The sequence below is a fragment of the Cyclospora cayetanensis genome, unplaced genomic scaffold, assembly GCF_002999335.1.
Source record: "Cyclospora cayetanensis isolate NF1_C8 unplaced genomic scaffold, CcayRef3 CcayRef3_contig_141, whole genome shotgun sequence".
Taxonomy (NCBI): domain Eukaryota; phylum Apicomplexa; class Conoidasida; order Eucoccidiorida; family Eimeriidae; genus Cyclospora; species Cyclospora cayetanensis.
Genome location: NW_020312083.1, coordinates 70,322 through 96,273, shown reverse-complemented (window position 1 = coordinate 96,273; position 25,952 = coordinate 70,322). Strand labels below are relative to the sequence as shown.

General features: G+C 55.0%; 5 protein-coding genes across 5 annotated transcripts; 3 read left to right on the top strand and 2 right to left on the bottom strand.

Annotated features, from left to right (window-relative positions):
- The first annotated feature begins 758 nt into the window (after positions 1–758).
- Positions 759–3,730, top strand: LOC34622083 (eukaryotic peptide chain release factor subunit 1). The gene is made up of 9 exons (XM_022735263.1): positions 759–832; positions 1,028–1,182; positions 1,380–1,540; positions 1,644–1,807; positions 2,019–2,106; positions 2,340–2,506; positions 2,753–2,920; positions 3,143–3,334; positions 3,607–3,730. Exons 1-9 carry the CDS (start codon positions 759–761, stop codon positions 3,728–3,730), a joined length of 1,293 nt encoding a protein of 430 aa, XP_022592730.1.
- A 1,971-nt stretch (positions 3,731–5,701) lies between these two features.
- LOC34622084 lies at positions 5,702–7,285 on the top strand. Its single transcript, XM_026336695.1, has 4 exons — positions 5,702–5,819; positions 6,064–6,377; positions 6,784–6,945; positions 7,223–7,285. Exons 1-4 carry the CDS (start codon positions 5,702–5,704, stop codon positions 7,283–7,285), a joined length of 657 nt encoding a protein of 218 aa, XP_026192480.1.
- Positions 7,286–7,957: 672 nt separating this feature from the next.
- Positions 7,958–17,903, bottom strand: LOC34622085. Its single transcript, XM_026336694.1, has 14 exons — positions 17,899–17,903; positions 16,869–17,568; positions 16,275–16,514; positions 15,622–15,805; positions 14,141–15,416; positions 13,429–14,011; positions 12,781–13,383; positions 12,070–12,519; positions 10,590–11,894; positions 9,987–10,120; positions 9,554–9,724; positions 9,145–9,274; positions 8,547–8,707; positions 7,958–8,276 (listed from the first exon to the last, which is right to left on the bottom strand). The coding sequence occupies exons 1-14, from the start codon at positions 17,901–17,903 to the stop codon at positions 7,958–7,960; spliced, it is 6,261 nt and encodes a 2,086-aa protein (XP_026192479.1).
- A 113-nt stretch (positions 17,904–18,016) lies between these two features.
- Positions 18,017–20,278, bottom strand: LOC113147153. Its single transcript, XM_026336693.1, has one exon. It carries the CDS (start codon positions 20,276–20,278, stop codon positions 18,017–18,019), a length of 2,262 nt encoding a protein of 753 aa, XP_026192478.1.
- Positions 20,279–21,175: 897 nt separating this feature from the next.
- Positions 21,176–25,697, top strand: LOC113147152 (AF4/FMR2 family member 4-like). Its single transcript, XM_026336692.1, has 6 exons — positions 21,176–21,250; positions 21,581–22,006; positions 22,466–22,522; positions 23,067–23,963; positions 24,024–24,734; positions 25,227–25,697. Exons 1-6 carry the CDS (start codon positions 21,176–21,178, stop codon positions 25,695–25,697), a joined length of 2,637 nt encoding a protein of 878 aa, XP_026192477.1.
- Positions 25,698–25,952: the final 255 nt, after the last annotated feature.

The following is a 25,952-nucleotide window of genomic DNA, read 5'->3' as shown; positions in this document are numbered from 1 at the left end:
CTCCAGCATCAGGAGGCAGTAACACGGGGCAAAGAAAGGCGAGATACAAAAACGAGAAGGTCCATTACATGTTCTCCTGGATACTCAGAGTAATAAAACGCGCAGGGTTGGCGTGCTGTTTTGCGGGGCGGCTTACCTTGGTGGCTACTATCGTTCGTGGGGCGACCCTGAGCGTCGCCGCGGCTACTGTAGTGCATGCAAAGCGAGAAAGGGTTCAGGAGTTTTTGACTTCGGCGTTGTAGGGTTTAGGGTTACGGCTCCTTCAAAGCTCCTCGTCTTGCTTTTTCTCCGGTAGGTTGCACGGTCTCTAATCAGCAGGACGCTTGGTGCTGCAGTCCTGTTTTCTCAGGGCTCTGGATTCATGCAGCATTTCATTCCAAGTGTGATCTTTGCTCACCCGCGGAGCAAGTTCTGAAATCTTATTTAATGCCCTTGCTGATGGACGCTTTACTCTAGGGCCAGGCCATTGCGTTTCCGGACTTTTTGCCAGACTCGGGGAGGCTGGCATCCCGCCGCCTCTGTAGGAGCCACAGGGCCAGACAATCCTGTGAAACCAGCACGACGCCGATCTTGACATCCTCTTGATCATACGGCGGTTGTACCGTACAACAATACATCCGTCTTTCTTCGCTAACCTGTGTTAGGGCCGCCGCTTCGCTGCTCTTTCCGGGTCCGTGCTGCGTTCAAGGCCGGAACAACGTGGTCAGCAGGTGCACACACGAGTAGTTTGGTAGCGGCGTTTCAGAGTTGCTGTGAAGATGACGGACCTAGATCAGTCAATCGAGCAATGGAAGATCAAGCAGCTCATCAAGACACTCCAGGCGGCGAGAGGGTGCGTTCCAGCCTTGATATCCTGCCTGCCTATTCCTTAGGGCGAGCCTTCACTCTTAATGCGCATGCGTTATGTCATCCTTTTGAAAACTCCGCGTAGCCTGTATGCATTATATATGCCTTCTGCATGCCCACATGATCGGTTGTGGAACCAGCAGTGCTTTTTTTTGTATACGATACGGGCTGCTTTTCTCAGCAATGGGACCTCCATGATCAGCCTCGTAATTAAGCCAAAAGACGAAGTAACACGCATCAGTAAAATGCTTGCTGATGAGTTTGGGACAGCCTCCAACATCAAGAGCAGAGTCAACCGCCTCTCCGTCCTCTCTGCGATTACATCCACACAGCAGAGTACGAAGCCACCTCTCTATTCCCCCGTATCGCCAGATGCTTCTAAGCGAATTGTGAAATAGTGAATCTTAGCATGCGATTGCCGCTGTTTGGGGCACGGCCATTCATGCATATATGCCTCCGCTGTTCCCCTGGAGGCTGCGCATCGGCGACTTGAAACGTGTTTCGTGGTGGTCGTGCAACACTTGTTCATTCAGGGCTAAAGCTGTATAATCGGACACCTCCCAATGGTCTGGTAATTTACTGCGGGACAGTTATGACAGATGACGGCAAGGAGAAGAAAGTCAACATTGATTTCGAGCCTTTCAAGCCCATCAACACGTCCCTGTACCTGTGCGACAACAAGTTCCATGTCGAGGTCAGCAGGCTGCGCCTTCTTTGCCAAGCTGAACAGCATGTGTTTGTGAAATGCCTGAATACTAAGCTGCGCAAAACAATTTTTTGTGCTTCGGCGAGTGCAGGCCCTTTCTGAACTGTTGGAGTCGGACGCAAAGTTTGGCTTCATCGTAGTGGATGGTAACGGTGCCCTTTTCGGAACTGTCCAGGGGAATACGCGCGAGGTGCTGCATCGGTTCACGGTAGACCTTCCAAAGAAGCATGGCCGTGGTGGTCAATCTGCCCTCCGGTGAGAGTTAGCCATCCTGGAACGTGGTTCACCCTACCCGGATGATGAAACTCCGTGTTGCTGTTTTTTTCTAGTGATTCGATAAGCGTGGGCAACGCAGGACAAATGTGGCACGCTTGAATTTCCGCGATAAATTTTTGGTGGATTCGCATGTTCACGAGTTCCCCACGCAGCTCCCTCCGTCATCTTCTCATGTTGCATCCGCCTTCAGTTTCGCGCGCCTGCGCATGGAGAAGAGGCACAACTACGTCAGGAAGGTTGCAGAAACGGCAGTTCAGATGTTCATTACCCAAGATAAGGTATGTATGCGGATCCAGCAAACTTACCGGTCAACGTTCGCTATTATCTCATGGCGACACTCACTCATCGTGGCGCCGTCCTCGCCCATGCTCGTAGTAATGGCAATAACGCTGGTGGTGATGCACTCTTAGGGTGAGGCATGGTGACGTAGGGAGACGCAAATGCGCTGAAGATGGCAGGAAATCCACTATTCATGTACTGTTGGACACGCATCTGCGGCGTTGGCTTGTAGGTCAATGTTGCTGGACTGGTTCTGGCGGGTTCCGCGGACTTCAAGAATGACCTGGCGCTGAGCGACATGTTTGACCAGCGGTTACAAGTGAAGGTTTTGAAGATCGTTGACGTGTCGTATGGTGGAGACAACGGCTTCAATCAAGCCATTGAACTTGCATCAGAAACGTAAGTTGCGGGAGGAGCCTGGTGGGACTTTCCCCGTTGATCGTGCTTGGCCAGGTGGCGGTTTTGTTGCTTGCGCGGTTGTACCTTTTTACTCAAGTAGCGTATTTGAACAGAAGAAAGTTGTTCTCAGAGCGAAATGCGTGCCAGCGCCTGTTGAATTCAAGTACTCTACCCCTCTCGTATTGTTTTATTCATTTATTCCTTAGAAATGAAATGTTGTGGGACTGCTGTCTTGCTCCTTTTCAGGTTGCAGAATGTAAAGTTCATTCAGGAGAAGCGTCTGATCGGCCGCTTCTTCGAAGAGGTTGCTCAGGACACTGGAAAGTATGTGTTTGGTATTTCTGAGACACTGCAAGCCCTAGAAATGGGCGCAGTCGATATCCTCATAGTGTATGAGGCGTTGGACACCCTAAGGTGAGAAGAAGCAACATTCCTCTCGCTCCTCTCGTGCTGATAATGTAGGCTGTCGCGTCTGCGGACTGGATGTTGGGCTCTCTGGGAAAAGGGATACTTTGTTCGCAGATGAGATGGCCACGGCGTGGGCTTGGTGTTCGCTGCCATGAGAAATTTGCTTGTGTATTCGAAAGCTGTGCCTGCACACCTGGCAATTTACTGTTGTTACACACGAGTTTTCAGGATCACGTTGAAGAATCAGACAAGCGGGGAGGAGAAAGTTGTGCATGCGAGCCCTGAGGAAGCCCGCAAGGACTCGTTCTTCAAGACAGATGAGGGTGACGAGCTCGAGAATGTTGAACAGCAGCCCTTGACGGAATGGATCGTTAACAACTACAAAAACTTTGGGGCGAATCTCGAGTTTGTAACGAACAAGTAGGCCGCACCAAGCGTCTCGTTCGCCGACCCGTGGGAGCCGCTGCTTCATCCAATGAATTACGAACAACTGACCCCGCTGTAGCTCTCACTGTGTGCCTATAGTTGACGCAGCCTGAAAGATGACTAGAGGACCCACATGAGAGTCTGGCGTTGCGCTAGTGGCTGTAAATGTATCGGGAAGGCAGCATTGACCGGACTGCGTGAACTGCGAGTGTTGTTTCCCTGCTTTTCGCGAGTGCCATACGCAGTGCTGACATTTTGTGTTTCAGGTCTCAAGAGGGCTCTCAGTTTGAAAAGGGCTTCGGTGGCCTCGGAGGCATTCTGAGATACAAAGTGGAGTTTTGCGACGAGGAGGAGCCAGCGCACCTCGATGGGGATGAGGAATTCATCTAAATGGCCGCCACACCCCTGTAATTTGTATTCTAGTAGACTTGAGCAGGTTTTCGTGCTCCAGCTGGACTTGTGGCCTCGGTTGCTGCAGCTTTTGCGTTGAGCAGCCGCGACAATACACAGAAGTCGCGGCATAGAAAAATGCATTCCAGCGTAGCAACAGATCCCAAATGCCTATACGTGAGACGCCTCTTCAACCCTACGATAGAGACAGGTACTCGACATATAGTGCATGCCGCCTCTCTCCCTACTACCGTATAGTTTGACGGGAAGATGGGCCATTCAATATGGACAACACGAGCCCAAAACCAACAACAACGGCAGCAGCAGTACTGATAACAAGAGAATACTGAATTGGAAGGGCCTCTGGGGAAGGGAGGAGGAGACCCCTCCAGCGACAACAGGGGAGAAACCTATCCGTTCCAGCGCAGCTGCGGAGACGGATTTTCGGTAGTGCCTCAGTACGAATTAGAGAATTGCGTGCTTGCTGCAACTGTTTGGTTTTATTACATTACAGATTACCCTTTGAGGTCGCGCCATTGGTTGGTCCCCAAAGCGTATGCCGTAACGCTCCTATCAGTCTCCGTAGGCAAAAACGTAACCTCTGACGCAGTACAAATTTGGTAAAAAATGGAGTTCGCTTAACGGAACTCTCTGCCTCTCGTGCCTGAGCCCCCCTTAGTCTCCGATATGAAATGAGACAGCTGAGTTGCTAGCAGCGCTACCTTCTTAGCACTCTGAGCATTCACAGCTAGTTGCAATATGCAGCTCGGGCACACGCACGTACTGTCCTTCCCAGTTGAGCCACTGGCAGCATTCTGCAATAAGTGAGATATACTAATACCAAACCACTTTGTCCATTCTTTCCAATTCTTGATTACTACAACCGCCATAGCGAAAACCTGTTGGAATGGAGCTTGGCCCGTCTCAAAGGCGCCAGCACCTAGCATCCCCTCATTCGTAGCTGCTTATGTACTAGAATAAAAAAAGCTTTTTCCGGGCTTCCATTAACGTCCCACTGCCAAGATCGTCACTTGGAAGCAGTCGAACAGCGAGCAGGGGCCTGCGTTTGTACATGCCAACGCTAGGGAAGTTGAGATAATATATTGGAATAACCATAGTTCAGCCATCAGCTTGTGTTCTGGAGCAAAACCCAGGAGTGCTTTCGGCTACCGAAGCCTAGTTGACTCCGACAGCAGCTACCTCCGGGGGAGTGTACCCTACCTGTTCGTCGTTTCTGTTGCTCAGAGGATTCTGATTAAGAAGAATCAGTCGCTACGGGAAATAGAACCTGGCATCGCCAAGTCTGGTGTACGTGACGGAGAGCAAAAAACAACATTAGTGGACTCACAGGCAGGTCTAAGAAAGAAGAGGGTGGTAGAGGCGGTTTCAGCGATCATGGCTTTGGAAGCTTCTGCAGGGGGATTCACCGGTCGTATCCTTCTGTAGTGTCTAATTCGGAGCCATACAAGAATTATCAACGCGGAAATGAAATAGGCTAGCGGTGTTCCCATCTCTAGAGCGCTTCATTTATCTTTGAGTTGATTTAAAAGCGATATGGTGTTGGTTCCGAGACGTGTCTCGTGTGCTCGCCTGTCTTGTCCAGTGCACCCCGAATTCATTTGTTGCATAGTGCAGCAAAATATTCTTGAAACTCCTTGCTTCTATGTTTTTTACTACACAATTCAACGCTGACATCGGGAACATTTGTTGTGCTTCGTCGCTTCCTTCGCTTTGTTTCTTTTTTCAGTCAGCATGGGGCAAGCTACACACGCCGAGGAGGTGGGCGGAACCATTCTCCTATTGAAATCTTCGTTATTGCTTGTTACTCCTTTAAAACCAGAAACATTGCAGTATTATCTACCAAGAATCACTAATTCGATGCCTTGTTGAAGACCTATTTTAGGCGCAATTGCGTGCTGGCGAGGCGTTCAATACACACAACACGGATTTCTGGGTGCGCAGGCCACTGAAATGCTCAAAAAAGAAGATGTAGAAACACCTGTAACCATGCTCCCGCCATCTCCTGGTGTTTGTCTGCTCTATATCGATCCTCTTTCGCCCGAAGATTACCTGGAAAATTTTGCAGAAGGTGAGGGAGCACCCTGACAAGAAGACGCCACGATTGAAGCAGTCGCTCTACATGAATGTATGGGAGGGGTACCCTGGGGGCCTTCAGCTGGATATCAGGCTTAAAAGGTGATGGTATGAGGAATTTCGGGAAGCTGAGGGCTGGCGACATGCGGCCATGCGCACAACTTGTACCTTGTGCCTGTGTCAAGCCCTCTAATGCATTTTGCATCTACATGCTAGGTATTGCCTGCATGTGTACTTAGGTGACTTGGCCGAAAGCTATAGAAGCATTTGTTGCACGACCCCTTCAGCTTTCCGGGGGAGCTGGCAGCTTCTTCTTGGGGGGAGGAGCGACAGCGTGGAGGAGCTTCTCGCCGCGCTAGGTATTGGAGTCCTCAAGAGAAAGGTCATGGCCTCCTACGCCAGTGTAACTGACGTTCAGCCCATCGAAGGTTCAAAGACGTCGTCTGGGGATGCCAGTTCGTCATATCCCACGTTTCAACTCACCACACACCTGCCCCTCAAAAACACCAAGCAGGGGATATTCTGTTTCGATGGCAGCTGCAGCGAATTGCAGGTGAGCGCGCCCTGACGTGCAAGTACGAACACCTTTACAGCATCTGAGGAAATAAAATTTTCCGGATGGCATGCGAAACTTTCAGACCACCGGAGAAACCTGGCAGCCTTTGTTGCTGCATTGAGTCGGGTGTATCCTCGTCTCAGCACAACAGAGCAAAGGGTCATTTGGGCTTCCTGACTGACGATGCAGTGGCTTCAGCGCCTATGAGGTTTCTCTTTTACGTGGCTTGTATCTATGTTTCTAATGCCATGCTGGTCGTCCTTGCACGTCTTCGCTCCTTTGATACGCACATGTGAACACAACTTGAATGGACAGAGGGCGCAAGGAATGCGCTGTTCTCATCCCGTCAACTCCCGATAAGGGAGTACAAGCTTTTTCTTGCGCTTCACTTTGCGTTCTGTAGGACGCCGACACCGGCGCATGGGAGACGCGCTGCGTCTGGCTAAACGGCCGAGCCATTCAGAAGCGTTGGGGTCCTAAGGGGGTGATGTGGGATACGCGCTGTGTTTTCTCTACCGATCCCTTCGAAGCAAACCCCTTAGAAGGGCTCATAATGCTCTTCCAGGTCGGTCAGAAAATGTAAAAAGCGCCACCCTTTGTGCGATCATTCAGAAAGTCAGCGAAAGCCCTCCGGAGAAAGCAGAGCAACAGTCTACAGAACGAGTTGGATAGAGCGGTGTTGCGTTTTAGACAGACAGCAGGATCGAGAACGAAGCAGAGCAATACCTAAGAAATTGATCGAATTAGCCCGGAGGCAGGTACAATGTTTCGTGTGCATCAATTTTTACGAGAGTACCCAAAGTGTGCGCTGGTGCTTCGCTCGGTTGTGTGGCTTTCTGCAGTGGACTTTTCAGCCCACGGGCAAGGAGCCCATCAAATGCATGCGTTGGCTGAAAAAGCTTTGACATCAGCAACGAAAGTGTATATCATCCGAAGATCCCCTATTTCTATGTGCCTCTTTTTCGTTGCTGACGTCCCTTGCTTGCACTTAAAAGAGCAAACGACCGACCTTCTACAGGAAGGCGCGTATTTGAGTACTGAGCCACCCGAAGCTGAACAGGTAGTTTTATGAACTTTAGAAACAAACGGGAGGCGAATCGAGGCTCTAAGTCCATGAAGCTCCCGTCATACAATGCTTCTTGCTGTCCTGCTGCTGGGCTTCTCTCTTGTCTCGCTCCCGCACCCTGAATGCATTCGGCTTGTTGAAAGCGCCAATCTCTGCCATCCCCCGTGCTGCTGTATCAATACCGCATTCTTGAGCTACCGCTGTCCCTTGCCTCCTTACACTGCTCCCGACCGCAACGTTCTTCCGCTACGCGTCCGATATCGGCGAAGTTGTGCAGCACACGAAGCCTTTTATTTCTGCCCACTGGTGGCGCAGTCTGGGAAGAGGCTATGAAACCAGAGAGTTTTCAGACCGACCAGCCATCCCGTTAAGCGTGTTATCGTAGAGAAGCGTGCTGCTGCACCTGCACGGCAAGCCAGATATGCCGCTAGCTAGGGCGTAGCTGAGGGGCGTGCGTGGGTTTGCCAACACCCGTGGATATCTGCTGCACCTGTCGATCAAGCATGACGGGCTACCTGTTGTCTCCTTGTGTTAGAAGCTGAGCTTCCACGCGGAGGACGTATTCCCTGGCTTCGTGCTGCACTTTCTGCTGCGTCTGCGGGGTTCCGTATTTTCGCTCGAAGGCAAGCCACCTGGCAAAGAGCGACTTCATTTTGTGTGGTTTCAGAGGCAGCGAAATGGCTCGCTGGAATATGAGGCGGACAGGCTCCGGCGTAGAGGGTTCGCGGCGGGGGGGCGTGCAGAGGGAAATGTGCTGATCGAGGTACAGACACCACACGTCAGTCCTCTTGGGATGCTCCGCGAGAAGCTTCTCGTAATACGTTTGACCCCTGCAAAAAGCAACACTGACAGGGGGATAGCCAGCCAACCATGACGCACCCTGCCGGGGTGTGCACAGTCACGAGTAGGAGCGCTGCGCCTTTTCTCAAGTCCGGGGAAACTCGGAGAGGCGCGACGTTTCCACGCATACATGCAACTAGAGGCACGCTAGAGACACGCCTTGTATACAGGCAAGCGGCCTGCCCAGCCAGCTATCGAACTGTAGCCAGCTATCGAAAGACCACTCTGAGACAGAGCAGAGAAAGGGCAGGCAGACGCACCGCTCCGGAGTTCCGTAGTGGTACTCAAGTCTCGCGCAAGAGCAGACAAATTTGATGTGCTTGCGGCGGGGGAGACGGTGGAGGGCTTTCAGCATAGTGCCTCGACCTCCCGCAGGGTCCTTGCCGGCGATAAATTGAAGACTCACAGCACGGAGCCACATCTGAGGAAAAACACATCAAAACCAAGCACTGACACATGGTGCCCGCGCGCACATATCGCCTGAAAAGATCAAAAAGTTCTCTAGATCTAGCTCTCGCTCGGTTGCTGTCGCTCTGAACCTGCATGCATGTTTTTACAATGCTTCTGTAGAAAAAGCTTCCGTACAAAAAGCTTCTCGGCGCGCGGAGGCCCCTTCCTCTGCCACGCTCCTCTAACTACGCTACTACCTACAGAGCTCTACCAATACAAAAGCCTTCGTAAGTGGCAGCGCACAGACTCATAAAAACAGGCAGCCCAACGATGTATGAATAAATATATCATAAAAACAGGCAGCTCAACGATGTATGAATATATATATATCATAAAAACAGGCAGTTCAACGATATATATATATATACATTATTCATCTGTATACAGCGCATGCAAAGAGAAACGCACCTTGTACGACTCGGGGAACTTGCTGCAGCCCTCTATGACAGTCTGAATGGCCTCAGTAATTTTGTTGGCTTTCTCCAGTACAAAGCTTCCCTGGTAGTACACCTGCTTGGGGTCCAAGTACTGGAGAGCTCTGTGGCAGTCGCAAAACAAGCAGAAACAAGACGCCCATGCTCCAGGCAGCCCGGCAAGCAAAACACGGGAGCCAGCCGCTATACACATACACATATATATACATATAGTATTTATCAACAGCATTCAGCAGCAGGCTATGGCCACTTGCTGGCAGCAGGGAGTGCCGCTGTGGCAAGTAGGACAAGGCTGACGAAGAAGGCAGCGACATGAGCTCCCCCTTTTCAGCCGGAGCCTTGATGTGCTCGAGGGAAGAAACGTCTCGGAGTCTTCGGCTAACCTCTTGAAAGCCTCATTGAATTTGCTGCCGAACAAACATTCCAAGTTGAGGTAGCCCATCCACACGGCGAAGCGCTCGCTCTCAGACGCGAAGGAGGCTTGCTTGATGCCCCTCTCCGCAACGGCTCGCGCCTTGGCAACCTCACCCAGCTTCAGATACCATGCCATATAGCTGCACAGGCGGAGAGGGGGTTGGCAGACACCGACAAATAGAAGCCACAGGGGACAGAGTGCGCATGCTGCCTTCCCGCGGGAAGAAAAAATGGCGATTTTCAGAGGAAGCTGTCGGATATCCAGCAGCATAGCAAGAGCACAACATCAAAATAACGTTCTCTATCCGGAGCTACTGGCCCTTCTTGCAGAGACAAAAGAGCGACGAGGCACAAGGCGAAGAGAGAGACACACGTGCAAGGCCGTCCCTTCGCAAGACGCACCTGATCCAAACAGCCGCAGCGTTTCCATGAATCAACAAGAGCCTCTCGAAATCAACTTCGCTTTGTGGATTTTCTGTCCACTGCTGCTCCTGCTGCTGAGCCTCGAGAGCCTCAACGCTCTCCTGCAGCTCCCGCTGCAGCAACACGGCACATCAAGCATCATACGAGCAGCAGCTACATGCAGCAGTGCTCTGCAGCTACATGCAGCAGTGCTCTGCGGCTACATGCAGCAGTGCTCTGCAGCTACATGCAGCAGTGCTCTGCGGCTACATGCAGCAGTGCTCTGCACCTACATGCAGCAGTGCTCTACAGCTACATGCAGCAGTGCTCTGCAGCTACATGCAGCAGTGCTCTGCAGCTACATGCAGCAGTGCTCTGCAACTACATGCAGCAATGCTCTGCAGCTACATGCAGCAATGCTCTGCAGCCACATGCAGCAGTGCTCTGCAGCTACATGCAGCAGTGCTCTGCACCTACATGCAGCAGTGCTCTGCGGCTACATGCAACAGGCCGGCGAGGGAGGCAGCGCAAGCAGCCCACAAGCTACACAGCCACGGAATACGCAAGTTATTCTATGAACTGCGTCCTAAACAGACTGCTTACGCGTTTCCGCTGTTTGTCACGCTTGCTGAGTTTCCCTTTCTTTGCAGCGTTTGCGTCTTTGTCTGCATCTATTTCTTCATCTGAATCGTCTGAAGAGCCGTCGTCGCTGTCTGCCGTGACCGCCTCTTCCCAACCCCACACCTGTTGCTGCTTGTGCTGCTGCAGCTGCAGCAGCTGCTGCTGCTCTGGTGCAAGCGCGTCATCCTCGACATCGCTATCGCTAAGGGCATCAGCACCTGCCGCAGCCTCTGCTTCTGCTGACTCACCAGCGTCTCGCTGCCTTGACGTTTGCGCCAAAGAACCCCCAGCAGACACTACCGAAGCAGCACCCACCGCGCAGTCAGCATCTTCTACGTCCATGGCTGCTAGAGATGCAGGATGTTTTGCGTCTTCTTGCCCGTCCTCCAGCGGCAATGGCGGCAAGTCAGCAGGATCTAGCGACAGCTCCACGCGGATAGAGGGCCAAGTCTGGAGGCTCTTGGCATCGGCTGCCGCCTGCTCTGCAGCTTCCAGATCTGCTGAATCGCGATGCGACACTTTGATGGGCTGCACTGACAAGACGCGTGCCTGCACGAGGTCGCCCTCCTTCAAAAAGGCGAGTCGTCGAGCTCTTTCCTGAGGGTTAAGAGCTCCCAGACGCGAGGAAGGACAGAGGGCATCAATAGCCACACACTGGAGCGCTTTGACTTGCTCCAGAACGGCGGCGGCGTCGTTTTTCTTTCCCTGCTTCCGCTGCTGCTGCTCCTTCAGAAAGGCAACAACTGGCCCCTCGCTGTCTCCCGCCTCGTGGTCGAACAGAGACACCCGCACAAAGATCCCATAGCTCTCAACCCGCCGCACAGTGCCCTCCACGATCTGCCCCTTGCAGATACACTGCAGAAGTCGGAGGCGCAGTTTCTCCAGCTCGCTGACGCCGTCTGCGGATCCCGCCGTCGAGCCGCCTTGGTACCGATGCAGCAGCAGAGTCTTCCGTCCCGCCGTCCGACGCCCCTTCAGCGCTGCTGCGGTGTCTGTACAGCTGCGTGCCGCGGAGGCAGCGCCAGCGGGCCGGAGCGAACCCTCGATCCGCTGCGCTACGTAATCCACGGAAAGAATGTGAATTCTTGGCAGCAAGGTGCCAGGTGGGAAACGTTCCTTCAACTCGTCGAGGCTCAGCAGGCCGCTGCTTTCGTCTCGCGACGCCTCTTCCTCCGCAGGCGCACTGGCGTGCTGCAGACGGATGCGAACGGTGAGACTCCGACTCAGCGCAGCGAAGATGCCTGAGCTGCCGCTCGAGACCACCAAACCCGGCAAGCTATCGCCCTTCTGCAGTCGCAGCAGCAGCCACGCACGCGCTTGCTCACACGACACATATCCCCATCCGAAACTTAGACAGACAGACAGACATGCATGCATGCATGCGAAAAAGTCAAGCAACGACAACTCGCGCCGCACGGTAAGCTGTACAACGTCTGTCTAACAATGCAGCACCAAGGCTCACCTGGATCGCTTCAATCGCTTCAGGTCTGCAGGCTGACTTCTTCGAATGCTGTGGTGCAGACGTCCTCTCCTGCATGTCTGAGGAGGTGCCCTCAATGATCTGCTGCCTCAGGGAGGCTTGCAGCGTCATGTGTTGCACTTGCTGCTGTTGCTCCCGTTTAGGCAACGGCGGAAGCACCTTCACCTTAACGAACTGCCCCACTGCCAGCTGCAGACGCTGCAGAGGCTGCGATATCCACTCGTCCGTCAGCTCCGTGAGGTGTACAGAGGCCAGCAAAGGGATCCGCAACGCCCGCTCGCCGTTCTCTGATGCCAGCAAGAGCTGCGTCAGCTGTACAGACACCCCAAAAGGCGGCCGCAGCAGCTGCTGTATGCGGCCCACGCAACAGATCCCTTCAGGAAATCGCCATCGCTGCACACCTAGCAGCGCCTCCTTAACCGAGTCGAATGGCTGCTGTGACGCATACCCACACCAATCCACACACAGCCACAGAAAGATGCGAGAAGAACGTCCAAGACGCTGCACCTCGTCTAGCGCGCTGTTCATGAGCGCAAGCCTCCCCCCAGTCCTCCCTTCCTCCTTCCCTCCCTTTTCGACGCAACTTGCGATCATACGACCGCACGACTTCCCCCTGCTTCGTGCTGACGAATTCGCAGGGTTCATGCGTGGCAAAGCATGTCTTCGGCAAAAAACGTCGTGCAATATGTGCGCCCCTCCTCCTACCTCGATCTCCTTGGGAAGAAGTGCAGAGGCAGCAGAACACACACGAGGTGCCAACAAGAGATTCTGCTGAACCAGAGACGGTGGACGTTGCTGCGACTGCTGCGACTGCTGCGACTGCTGCGACTGCTGCTGCTCAGCCGTTCGATGCTGCTGCCGCGGGGGAGGAGGAAAGCGCTCAGAGGGAAGAGGTCCTACCACGAGAAAGCGGCGAGCATCTCCCGTGTCAGGTAGGGGAGCAGTGTCTGCGGCAGCATCGGCTAGAGCAGTATCTTTGCACCGCAAGGTGGGTAAGGCACGCAAGAGAATCATAGAGCCTTCGGTGAAAGTCGCTCGAAAATTTCGAAGTGCTTGCCGATCCGAAGACGCGTCCAAGAGACACACGCAGCCTCTCCGTCTCGGATGCTGCTGGTGGCGCTGCTGCAGATCCTGGGGGGGATGCTGCTGCTGGAGCTTGCGCAGCTCCTCCTGCCCTTTCCAGCTGCTCCAACCACAACTCACGAATATATGGCCTGCCAAAGTCTTTTCAATAATACCCCATTCGGCTTCGCAAGGCTGCGCCTCCTGTCGCTTCTGCTCTTCTTCTTGTTGCTCCTTCTCAAGTGCACCGCGCCTCTTCCTCGGATTTGGCATCTTGACTGTCTCAGATTCTCCTTTCCTGAGAGCTGCTGGGGGTGTCTGCGGTTTGAAGAGTCCGGCGCTAATGACGACAACTTCCTTTGCAGGCTTGCGGAGAGACGCGAGAATGTCGCCATTCTCGTGCTCCTCATCTTCGCTTTCGCTCTCGCTCTCGCTGCTGTTGCACTTGAATCGATGCACGGCAAGGATGAGGACGCAGACTTCCTGCTGCGGCTTCAGCAGGTTCAGCGGAGAAGGGGGGAGCGCCTCCTTGTCTGCTAGTGGCGGTGGAAGCCATGCGATCTCCTGATGCTGGTGAGCGGCGTCTGCCAGAGGGGGCAGTGCATCGCTCGGGTGTATGTACACCCGAGCAGCGACGCGCGAGCCCACAAGTGTGGCAACTGCTGCTGATGGCGTTACTCTCGTGAGCAGACAACGCACAACGGCGCCAACACGCAGATCTGCCGCTGTAGTGGGAGCTTCCGCGAGAGGCTGCAGCAGCTGCTGCTGCCTTGCAAATTGCTTCAGGAAAGGCGATCCTCCTAAGGCTGCAGCAGCAAGGCGACTACCAGGTGTATCCGCATGCTGCACGTCCTCACGAGACCTGCAGCAGAGGGGCAGTATCAGCGACGGCAGAGCCTTCCTGCTGCTGCTGCTGCTGCTGCTGCTGCTGCTGCAGGGTGACAGACTTATGGAACCGCAGAAATCGAGGGTGCAGCCAACGAGGAGCTGCGCAGAGCGGCCAGAGGCTGTCTGCTGCTCGTTGTTGCGAATTGGGGAGAACGTCAAGAGGAAGAGTGGAAGTTGGAGGCTCAGCGCAGGAGCGTCGCCAATCGAGATCGAGATCCGTTCTGCCGTGACTGCAGCAATCGCAAGCAAACCCATATCTGCTGCAAGGTACCCTTTACTTGGAACGCTTGGATGCTCCCGCTGCTGGTTCTGTCTTGCCATCAGCCTTTGTTGCAAGCGGCGAACCAGCGCCGCTGGCAAAGCGTCTTTCTGCCAATCCCACACGGTGTCGTCTCCTTGAGACGCCCCTCGTGGCACTTTCTTCTCCGACAGCAGACGCACTTCCACAACTTCTGCTGCCGCTTGCCGCTTTTGTGCAGACACGGCCTTGTCTCCCGCAGCGCTAGTGTCTAGACAGCAGCGGACGTTCGTGCTGCCTCCCTGCTGCCGCTGCTGCTGCCGCTGCACCTCCTTGCGCAACTCAAGGAAGGGCTGCAGCACATCCACGCAGCAGCACCCAAAGGCTTGCCTGCTGCAGTTGTCAACAGCCACAATCAGGCACTCGAAGGACTGTGTCTGCTCTTCCTCGCCGCTCTGCTCCTCCTCGCCGCTCTGCTCCTGCTGCTGCCCTTGCTGCACTTCGAGCGGCAAGAAAGCAGAAGGCACAAGCACAGACATGCAGGCAGAGCTGCGGGAGCACCCGACAACGCGCAGACTTCCCCCGTGAGCCTCCAACGACTCCAATGTGCATCGCAGCAAGGCGCCCGACTGCAAGGCTGCGCAACACCCACAAGGAGCTTGTCGAGCTGCAGCCTCTGCGGCAGCTTCTGCCGCTGCCCGCTGCTGGAGAATTCCATGAAGCGTAGTCAGCGCCAGCGCAGCCAACGCCGAAGTCTCCGTCTGCTCCCTGAGGAGCTTGTTGATCTTCTGATGACGCAACTCCACGATGTGCCCCCCCCTCTGCTGCTGCTGCTGCTGCTGCGGCAGCAGAGCCGCCTTCACCGTCAAACCGGAGGGCAGTCGCTGCTTGAGATGCTCCTGAGAAGCAATGAACTCCGTCGCCAGATGGCGATAGGGGCACACTGCCTGCGCATGCAAAGCTCCTAAAGCGACGTACACGCCGAAAGCCGCAGCCTCCTTCACGTATCCCCACAGCAGCAGAGGCGCAGACCCCGCTGCTGCATGCAAACGCTGCAATTCTGCACTGCTGCGAGCAAAATATCTCCCCCCCTGACTCCCCTCGCCGTCTCCTCCACTCCCGCCAGACGCGCGAGAAGATGCTGCAAGCCGCACTCGCCACACCCCGCAAAAAGACGCAGTTGCTGCAACGCGCTCACACCTAAGCACTTCAGACTAAGAGCTGCCGCAGTGAAGCCAAAAAGCATACGTCTCTTAGGCTCTACCAAGGCACACGACGCTCAGCAGCTCCGCATCCCCTTCCTATCTCCTTCTCCCTCTAAACTGCAACAGTCATCAGTCACGTACTGCAGAGCGACGGCTTGCAGCTGAGAAGACACAGATCTCGAATTTGATGAACACCCTGCTGTTTTTGCTGCTGCTGCTGCAGGTGCTCCTGCAGCCGCATGGCTGCCGATGCAACTGCGTCGTCAATGTCTTCGCTGCTGCTGCTGCTACTACTACTACTGCCACGCTTCTTCTTCCTGCGCTTCTCGCCCGAATCACCTGCCCAACGAAGAACCTTCCCCGGAGAAACTGCATATGCTCCAGCAATGCAAACGGACTCAAACGGCAAAGCCTCCCCCACCTGCACCGACAGAAAAACAGACAGACAGACAACACCCCTCCACACGACGACGCAGAGAGAGAGAGAGAAGAGCAGCCTCCAGAGACTGCCACCAAGAAGCGCGCGCATGGCCTCCCAGCCTCACTATTCCCCTTCAACAACAACAATAAGAAAATCAGCAGCAATTACAACAACAACAACAAGAGCGACGGCAGCAACGCAGCAATAATAACAACACGAATGGCTAGCAAAGGCAACCGGCGCGCATGCATCTCCAGCGAGCAACGCACACGCCTCCTTCACTAACCTCAAGGTGCTTTTGCAACTGGATTGCCACAGCTACTTCATCTGCCAAGTGCAGCGTAGGAACGAAGGCAAGACAGCTGCCCGCGACCTCTTCTTGCTGCTTTGGAAAGCTCTCGCGATGGCGAAGCAGCAGAAGAAAGACTCCGTTCTCATGCACCGATACAACACGCACAGAGCTACCGGGAAGAAGTGTTCCCACGGAGAGTGTCTTGCTGCTGCTGCTGCTGCTGCTCTCCTCCTCGCCACGTGCTGCAGCGGCTGCTGCCCCACTGATGTCAGTAGTAACCTCTAATGTACCGCGATGGAGACTCACGGATGTTACAGCTACCTGCATGCACACAGACATCTCCCATGCCGAGACACGACAACATCTGCAATCCAACCGCCATGTCAAAACACACACTGGCGAAGCAGGGAAAAATCGAGTTGCAGCACGCATTGGATATGCAGTAGCCACAACCATGTATGTCTCCTTTCTTTTCTCCCCTTCCACTTCTTCCTTTCTTTTCTTCCTTTTCCCCCTTTCCTCCCCACTCTACACTGCACTGCACTGCACTGCATTGCGCTGCATTGCGCTGCACCTAAGGCCTTTTCTTCCTCCCTCCCCCACCCCCTCCGCTTTCCTCCTGCTGTAGTTTATATATATATATATCTCGAGGGCAGACGCGCATCTGAGCCTTACTTTGACGAGGGTTCCAAGCTTGAACTCCACCCCCGTCGCTTGGGCAGCACGGAGATCGCTTTGCGACAATATCGCCTTGAAGGGACCAAAGAAACGCAATGTCACGTGCTGCTCCTGCTGCTGCTCTGCATGAGGCAGCCACCGAATCTCACTGACGTATCCGAGAAGAACGCGCCCTCTCTCAACAAGAGGTTGCTGCTGCTGCTGCTGGACGCGTAGCTGCGCAGACTTCTCCCGCAAGATTGCAGCAGCAAAGGCTGCTGCAGCAGCAGGCTGCAGAGGACGTGGCAGCAAAGGCGTCTGCAGCTTCAGCAGCGCCTTACGGCGAGTCAGCAGCAAACGACCCCCCCCCCCTCCCCCTATTGCCATCAGAGCCGTAGCCAGCATGCCCTGCTCAAAGGCAGAAAAGACACTGCCGCTGTTGCTGCTGAAGGGAAGAAGTCGCTCATGTGGCAATAACAGCTGCAAACGCGTCGACACGCCGAAGGAGGCTTCCCCCCCCCCGTTGCAGCAGCGTCCTACTAATGCGGCTGAGGCAGCTGCAGAGGACGACTCCAAAAAATCGCAACTGCTACAGCAAAAGCGACGCAAGACACGGAGGCTCAGAGTTGCCCCCGCAGCAATATCCTCCGGCAAATCCTGAAGCGGTACGTCACTTAAACAGGAGAGAGGTACCCATCCCTTCACGGAGGACGAGACACTGCAGCAGCCATGACAAAAACAGATGCAACCATACGTACACATACATGCATGCATATACATTCCGACATAAATATATATAGATATATACATGTACATATATATACACACATACTTCATCATATGTAGATACACACAGATATACTTTTATATATATACTAATATATATATATAAGTATATATATACAGTAAATATATATATATATCTACTATATATATATGCATATATAAGTATATATATACACACATATGCACACATATATATACATATACATTTATAGATATACATACATGCATGTATGCGAATACACACATGTCCATACACACACACACCATATAGATATATATATACAGCCGGAATGGGTTCCCCTGTTTGCGCTGTCTGAAGCCGCACGCGCTAACGTTCATCAAAGCAGCCCGATCGATCGAAGGCTTTAAGCCTCACTGCCTCACCGAATTAGAAGCCCACTTTTCTGCTGCTCGACTCGCTGCAGCTGCAGCTGCTGCTTGTGTTTGCCGTTCGTCTGCTCGTGCAGCGCCTTCACTGCCTTGAGCACCGTTCCCACGAGGACCTCTCCGGGGTGTGCGTCTAAGGGCGAGAGCAAAGACTCAGACAGGAGAGGCTCTGCAGCAGCTGCAATAATCTCGAAATCCAGCCAGTGCACAAACAACACTCTGCATCTACGGATGAGCTGCTGCTGCCCCTGCTGCTGCTCGCGCTTTCGCTTGCTTCGACTCCCCCCCCCTGCCGCAGCGTCGAGAGAAGGGGGAATTCGTACGACTGCGAAGCGAGCAGAGCTCTCCCTGCCGCTGTCTGCTCCCCAGGCTGCCGCTGCAGTCGCCTCCTCCTGCTCTCCGCTGCCAGTCAGACCGTCCTTCCGCAGCAGCAGCTGCTGCTGCAGCTTGTGCAAAGGCAGCAGCGCACGGCAGCCGCTGCTGCTGCCGCCGCTGCAGCTGCCGCTGCCGCTGCAGCTCCTCAGGAGAGGGAGGGAGGCTTTGACTCTCGTGCCTGGCAGAACCAAGTGGACTGGAAGCAGCCGCAGCAGCTGCTGCTGCTCCCACCCAACAATGTGAGGCAGCAAGGAAACAAACACAGTGCGCTGCTGCGGGAGGACGGCTACAATGCGGCCATACACACGCGGCTGCTGCTTGTTGCAGAGGCGCAGCAGCCACTCGTCCAGCTGCTGCTGCTTCTGCTGTTCACTATCGTTGTCTGTGTTACTGTCGTCTCCAGGAGGCAGACTGCCGCTGCTTCCCTCGTCGCCACTGCCCCCCCGGAGCCTCTCTTCTCGCCCGCTCGTAGCCTTGCTCTTCCTCTTCGTGCTGCCAAGACTGCTGCGCAGCTGCAGCAGCTCCTGCTGCCGCTGCTGCTCCCGCAGCATCCCCGCATGCGCAATGTGGGGGTGCAGCACAACTGCGCGCATGCTTGCGAAGCACCGCAGTTCGAAACCTTCTACGAGAGGCAGATCCTCCGCAGCGAGCGTCATGCACTTGAGCGCCGAGCCTTCTCCGGAAGCTTTCTTTCGCTTCGCAGCGGAAGAGGGCATCAGAACGCGCGTGACGCGACATTCTGCCAGCAAGCCTGGCGAGGCGCTCTCCCACGCGAGCGGCTGCTGAAGATCCACTGGAGCGAACAGCGGCGAGGCTGCCACTGCCGCGCCTCCCGTTCCTTCGCCTCCCCCCCTTTCCTCTGCAGCCGACAAGGAGGCTGACAAAGACGACAGAGCGAGGGGAGCAGCGCATATCACCGTCTTCGCTGCAACATTCACTTCCTGCAGCGCCACCGCCACGAGCGATCCCGGCAGGAGGACTGCATTGTCGCGCTGCTGCAGCAGCAAGTGCTGCTCTCGTGGCAAAAACGCACGAACAGCGGCAGCAGGCGGGCTGCCGCTGCCGCCCTTACACCTCACTCCCAGACACAGCAACACCCCGTGCTCTTCCACAGACGCAACAGTTGCTGCTAAAATCATGCCGCGCTGCAAGACATCCAGAGACAGTCCAGCGTTGCAGAGAGACGGTCGCAAGGATAACTCGTAGGCGCCGCAACTGCTGCCGCTGCTGCTGCTTGGAACCCCCGTAATGACACACGGCAGCATTTGAGACACAAAAAAGCGCTGCAACAGCTGCTGCTCATAGGCTGTCTCCGGCTGCTGCTTCTGCTGATGCTGCTTCTGCTGATGCTGCTTCTGCTGATGCTGCTTCTGCTGATGCTGCTTCTGCTGATGCTGCTTCTGCTGACGCTGATCTTGCGCGTAGGGCTGTTGCTGCTGCGGTTCCAGAGTATGACTGCGAGGCACGCATCCCATGCGTCCATACGGAAGCTGCAGCAACAGCTCCGAGGTATGAATCTCCGCTACTATTCCCAACATCAGCGTTCCCTCTTTCAGAGTGCCTTTGAGAGCCGCTGCTGAGGCTGCAGCAGCCTCGTCGGCTCCCAAGACGTCCAAAGACGAGGCATCGTCCTCTTGAGGCACAGACTGCTGAGGCTGCGCTGCTGGATTCAGGAACGGAAAGGAGAGCTGCGAGCGACCCCCCTCTGAATCCTTGCTGCTCCTGCTGCCGCCGAGGTAGCTCGCTGAAGCGCCATCTTCAGGTGGCTTCTGACCGCTGCGATCTCTACGTTTCTGCTGCTGCTGCTGCTGCTGCTGCTGCTGTTGCTTTCGGAAGGGGGCAGCACGCGGAAAATCCCCCTGCTGGTAGGCTGCATCCATGATGCAAAGCCCTTTCCAGGATTGTTGCTGCTGTTGCTGCTGTTGCTGCTGTTGCTGCTGTTGCTGCTGTTGCTGCTGTTGCTGCTGTTACTGCTGTAGCTCCTGCTGTAGCTGCTGTAGCTGTAGCTCCTGCTGTTACTGTTGTTACTGCTGTTACTGCTGCTACTGCAGCTCCTGCTGCAGCTGCTGTAGCTGTAGCACCTGCTGTTGCTGCTGCTGCTGCTGCGGTTGCTGGAAAGGTCGTTTGAGGCGCGCTCTCTAAGGGAACGGAGTTAGAAGGATCGTAGAAGTCGCCAGGAAGACAAAGGATATCGGGAGAAAAGCAGTGGCAAGGGCTGCTGCTGCTGCTGCTGTTGCCGCGGCATGCTGCTGCAAACCGCTGCAAGCCACAGCTGCTGCACGATCTTCCTTGCCACTTTAAAGAATTCAGAAAAGGAAGTAATGTCACAATTTGGTATCCCAAACATTGTTTTTGTTGTTACAGAAGCCCCTGAGCGCCCCACAGCAGCAGCCTTGGCGGCGGCTGCTGCTGCTGCTGCTGCTGCATGCGGCGGCAGTGGCATGGGCAGCAGCATCGATGGTCGGAATAGCGCATGCTACAAAGGATAGTCTATCGACTCCTCTGTGTATATGAGTGCATTTATAGACAGGTGGCGTGACACGCGGGGAAAGGGGCCTTTGGAAGCAGCCTGGCTAGGTTATTCACGCTTTGCAACAAAAGCTACAGCGGCTACAGCAGCTACAGCGGCTACAGCTCGAGAAGCGTAGAAAACAGTTAGGGGTACCAGCGCAAGCTGCTCAAGAAAAACGGGGGCAGCGTGGAGGAAGGTGGAGGCAAGATGTCAGATCTGCAGCTCCTTTTGTTCTTGAACAAGCCGAGGCTTGCAGACACACATCATGACTAAATTTGCAGTGGTCTACGCAGCCGCGGCAGCAGCTCGCATTCCCCCGTGCAAAACAGCGGCAGCAGCCGCAGCTGCATCTCCAGTTGCTGCATGCAGAGGCTGCGCCATTCTGCGGCAGAGACGGCATGCAGCAGCTGTAGCCGCAGCGACAGCAGCAGCGCAGATGCCGCTGCCTGTCGCTGCTACGCATGCAGCTCCGCGATTGCCAGAAGAGGCCTTTGGACGCCTGCGTCAAGGCACACGGCTGCTTCTTTGCGGCAGCAGATTCATGAGCAGCAGCAGCAGCAGCAGATTCATGAGCAGCAGCAGCAGATTCATGAGCAGCAGCAGCATGCAGACACACGGCGGCTGTTGCGCAGACAGCCTGAGGAGTCTTGAGCAGGCAGAGCAGCACCAGCAGCAGCTGCACGAAGAGGCCTCCAGACTTGCGCATCGCTCTCCTGCCGAATTACTCGTATTCTTGCAACGGATAGTACAGCTGCGCCTCTCTTCCGTTGATCTGCTGCTGCAGCTGCTGCCACAGCTGCAGCGAGCTTCTGCAGTGCTAAGCCCAGAGCAGCTTGCAGGATCTGCTGCATTGCTGGCAGCTCTCTGTGTCACCAGACGCAAGGCTTTGCAGCAGCATCTTCTGCAAGAAGCATTGCAGCCGCAGCAGCTCTCTCCGTTGCAGTCTTCGCTTTCCTCAGCTAGCCATCCCCCCGGGAGACAGCGGAGGCTGCAACTGGAGCTGCTGCAGCAGCAGCAGCTCCAGTTGCAGCGCGTTGAATCGCAGCTTGTACACCTCGTGCGGCGGACTGCACAGCTGCTCTGTGAGCGACAGCCGCAGCGGCTGACGACCCTTCAGCAGCTGCAGCAGCGCGCAGCTGCCGTTTGCTGCCTTTCAGATGCCACGCAGCAGCTGCTTTTCTCCGCGGATGCGGGAACCGCTGCAGATCTGCAGCAGCTGCTCTCCAACGCTGCCGCTGCAGTGCTGCAGAATTTCGCAGCATCGCTGAAACTCTCGGGGGAGACCTCTGTAACAGCGGATTTCCAGCAACTACAGCTGTTGCAGCAACTGCCCCCTCTCCTGCAGAGACTTCTACACCTCTCCATGCCGACACCGTTCTCAGAACAGACTAGAAGCAACAACAGCAACAACAATTGTAACGACAGCAATTGCAACAGTAACAGCAGCAACAGGAACAACAGAAACAGCAACGAGAACACCAGCATCAACAACACCAGCAGCAGCAAAACCAACAGCAACAACAAAAACACCAGCATCAACAACACCAGCAGCAGCAACACCAACAGCAACAACAAAAACACCAGCATCAACAACAGCAGCAGCAACACCAACAGCAGCAATTGCACACTAAAGCGCGAGCTGCTCCCTGCCTACGCTGCTGAAGCGGTTGTTGCACTGCTGTCTTTGCAGCACCAGTGCCTTCGAGTCATGTCGGTGGAAGTTTCTTCGAGGCTGCAGCAGCAAGACGTAGCGCTAGCACCCGATGTTTTGACCCCCTCTACGAGCAATCGTGGAGGCGCCATCAGCAGCTGCAGCAGCGCGCATGTAGCTCCCAGTTCCTGCGAAACAGCAGAAGAACTGTGCGAGACTGCGAAGCTGTTCGGTCTGAAGCAGACATACGCGATGGTTGCTCAGATACTCCGAGAAGCACCAGCTACGCAGGTTCGCTTGCGAGCGACGCTGTCACTGCTGCGCATTCTGCATCCCTGGCTGTCTGCCCCTGGTAGTGGAAAGGGGGGAGAAGAGGAGAAGAGAAGAGAATAGGGGAAGGGGAAGAGAACAGGGGAGGGGGCAGGTGGGAAGGGAAGGTTTCTGTTGCCAGAGTGTTGAACGTTTTTCCTTGCCAATTGAAGAATCTGTAGGCTTTTGTTTGTAGGGGGATAGGTGTTTAACAACTCTTAAGAAACTGTTGCCTCCAGCATGGATGGCTCGCGCAGCAGCTGTCTCTGTTGTTTCTAAGGCTTCGCCTCCTGCTGCGCATGCATGCGCCGTCGTGCAGGTGGATAAATGGGGCTTTTTGAAGCAAATTTGCTGCAGCATTGCAGCCTTGCCCCCGACAGTTCGCGCCGCTCTTGCAGAAGGCGGCTGCTGCTGCACAGAGGGGGACCTCTGGCTGCAGATACTTGCCGCTACAACGAAGCCTGCTGCAGCAACAGCAGCAACAGCAGCAACAGCAGCAACAGCAGCGACGCTTCCACCGAACAGGATGGCTGCAATCTCACGCGAGAAACACTCCGCTGCAGCAGAAAGCCAGGTAAACAGTAAAAGCAGCAGTAGCAGCAACTGCAACAGTAGCAGCAGCAGTAATGGCGGTATGAGCAACTGCAGCAGTAACAACAGCAACAGTAACTGCAGCAGTGATAGCAGCAACAGTAACAGCAGCAGCAGTAACAGCAGCAGCAACAGTAACAGCAGCAGCAACAGTAACAGCAGCAGCGTGGAAGGCTCAAGTGTTGGCACCAAAGGCCGTAAACGGCGTGCGCTGGTGTGCCTTACGACAGAAACGGAAGCAACAACGCATCCAAATAAAACAGCAGCAGTAATAGACGTCCATCCCCATCGTTTTTCCTGCGCTGCATCTCAAGGGTTTGCGGAAGCTTTGTTTCAAACCGAGCTTCTCCTGCTGCGTTCTCTCCTGAAGACTTCCGGAGCAGCATGTGCAACAGCGGAGATCTCCACGCAGCATCAACAGCAGCAGCAGCAGCAGCAGCAGCAGCAGCAACAGCAGCAACAACAACAACAACAGCAGCAGCAGCAGCAGCAGCAGCAGCGTGTGAAGAAAAAGGCCTTCCAGGAGGGGCCCATGCCGCCGCATCTGCAGCTGCGGCTGCAGAAACTTTCTACGCGCGCTCTCTCGCAGCTGCTTTTAGCGGGGGCAGAAATGCTGCAGACAGCAGCAGCAGTACCAACTGAGCTTGCAGGCAATGAGGCAGCGGCAAGGGGAGGCTGTAGAGGGGATGTTGCTGCGTTTACTGCTGCTGCAGTAGGCGCAGCTATGACAGAGTGCTGGCGCTGCTCGCCACGAGATGCACTTCGAATGCTGCGCAGTGTCGAGTTGCTGTTGCTGCTGAGCAGGCTTCCCAAGCAGCAGCAGCAGCAACAGCAGCAACAACGACAGCAGGGGGATCGTCTGTTAAAAAGTCGCAGTCGCAACAACAAGCAGCTTCCCCCAGCGGATAGCGAAGAGGGCATTACCCGTAGCAGCAGCAGCAGCAACAGCAACACGACCACTCTTCGCGAAGAGCTGCTGGAACCTCAGCTCTTGATGCTTCTCGGAAATCTGCTGATGCGCTCTCTTCTGGCAACGGCAGATCGGCTGCAGCAACGGCAGCGGCTTCGGCGCAGCAAGGAGAGCGGCAGTGCAGTACAGCAGTTGCGGTATGCAGAGGACGGTGCAAGCGAAGAGACAGCGTTCGCTGTAGAGACTGCGTCTGTCGTGATGCCTCTGACTTTCGAAGAAGCCCAAGAGCTCGTTGGCATCGCAGTACGTCGCTCGCGAAGCCATGAGGCAGCCGCGCCAGCTAGCCAGCACTCCCCTCAGCGAGTTTTATGACGAGCGAGATGCCACGCTAGCTTCAAGAAACAAGCACACTGAATGCTGAGGAGCTGCGGGTGCCAACTCGAGGGCTGCTGTTGCGTCTGCTGAACAGGCCGGCCTGTCGCGGGTGAGGTGATTTTGCTTGTTTTCGGAAACTGCGACTTTTGTTTGTAGAAGCGTTTGCAGCTGGAATCGCAGCTTCCAGCAGCCATTCGGAGCTTAGCAGCAGCAGCATCTACACCACTACCACCACCAGCGGCTTCAGCAGGGGCTTCGAAAGGGCATCCAGCAGCCGCAACAGAAGCTGCAACGACTACCCTCTCTTCTGCGCGGAAGGAGAGACAGAACAAGCCATCAGGCGCTCAGGAGTCTTCGCAGAAGAAGGGGGAGACAGTGGAAATCTCTAAAGAGGCTTCGGGGAGCGTCACTGCAGCGCTGCGAGCTGCGCGTTCGCAGCAGGAAGCACAAACAGCTGCAGCAGAAGCAGCAACAGCAGCAGCAGCTGCTGCTTCTGCTTCTGCAGAGCTTGCCGTATTGGGAAACACGCTTTCTCGCCTCGATGCAGCAACAGCAGCAGCAACAACTTCTGAGTTTTGCAGTCGTAGCCGCAACGCGAGGAGCAGGAAGCACAGAGTTCTACGTCCTCTCCAGCACGTGCCGGATTGCGCTAAGGCTCGAGACAGCATGAACCCCACCTTTTCTCCACAGCAAGAAGCGGCCTCCTGCCTTTCTACAGAGGGATCAGCGGCTGGGAGATCGCTGCCAAGCGGCTCTCACGAGGAATCGACGCGCGTGTTGAGGCTGCTCTCCGAGGCGCTGAAGGACGGGCCGGGTGGAAGTCGCTACGTTGCTTGGGTGGAAGCTGCGGAGCAGAATGCGACGCCTGCGAGCACCAGCGTTTGGCTGGAAGACAGCGACGAGTTGACTTTTACAGCGACAGAGAGTGCAACCAGCAAATCTCCGAGGTGACTGACACAGGCGGTCAAGCTCTTAGGATGTCTTTAGACGTCCTTTAAAAAGCCTGATACTTCAAAACATCAAGCTGCTATCTCCTCTGATTGTTCTCCCATAATCCTCGATAATGGGCGTTTTTGCCAGGGGTCAAAGGCCACATTGCAGACTGGGTAGCAGCCCCCTTGTGTCAGCCTCTTTCCTTGCTCTCTCCTTGCTTGCCTCGAAGGGGGGAGAGGGGGAGGGAAGAGGGGGGAGGGAGGGATCTATGCT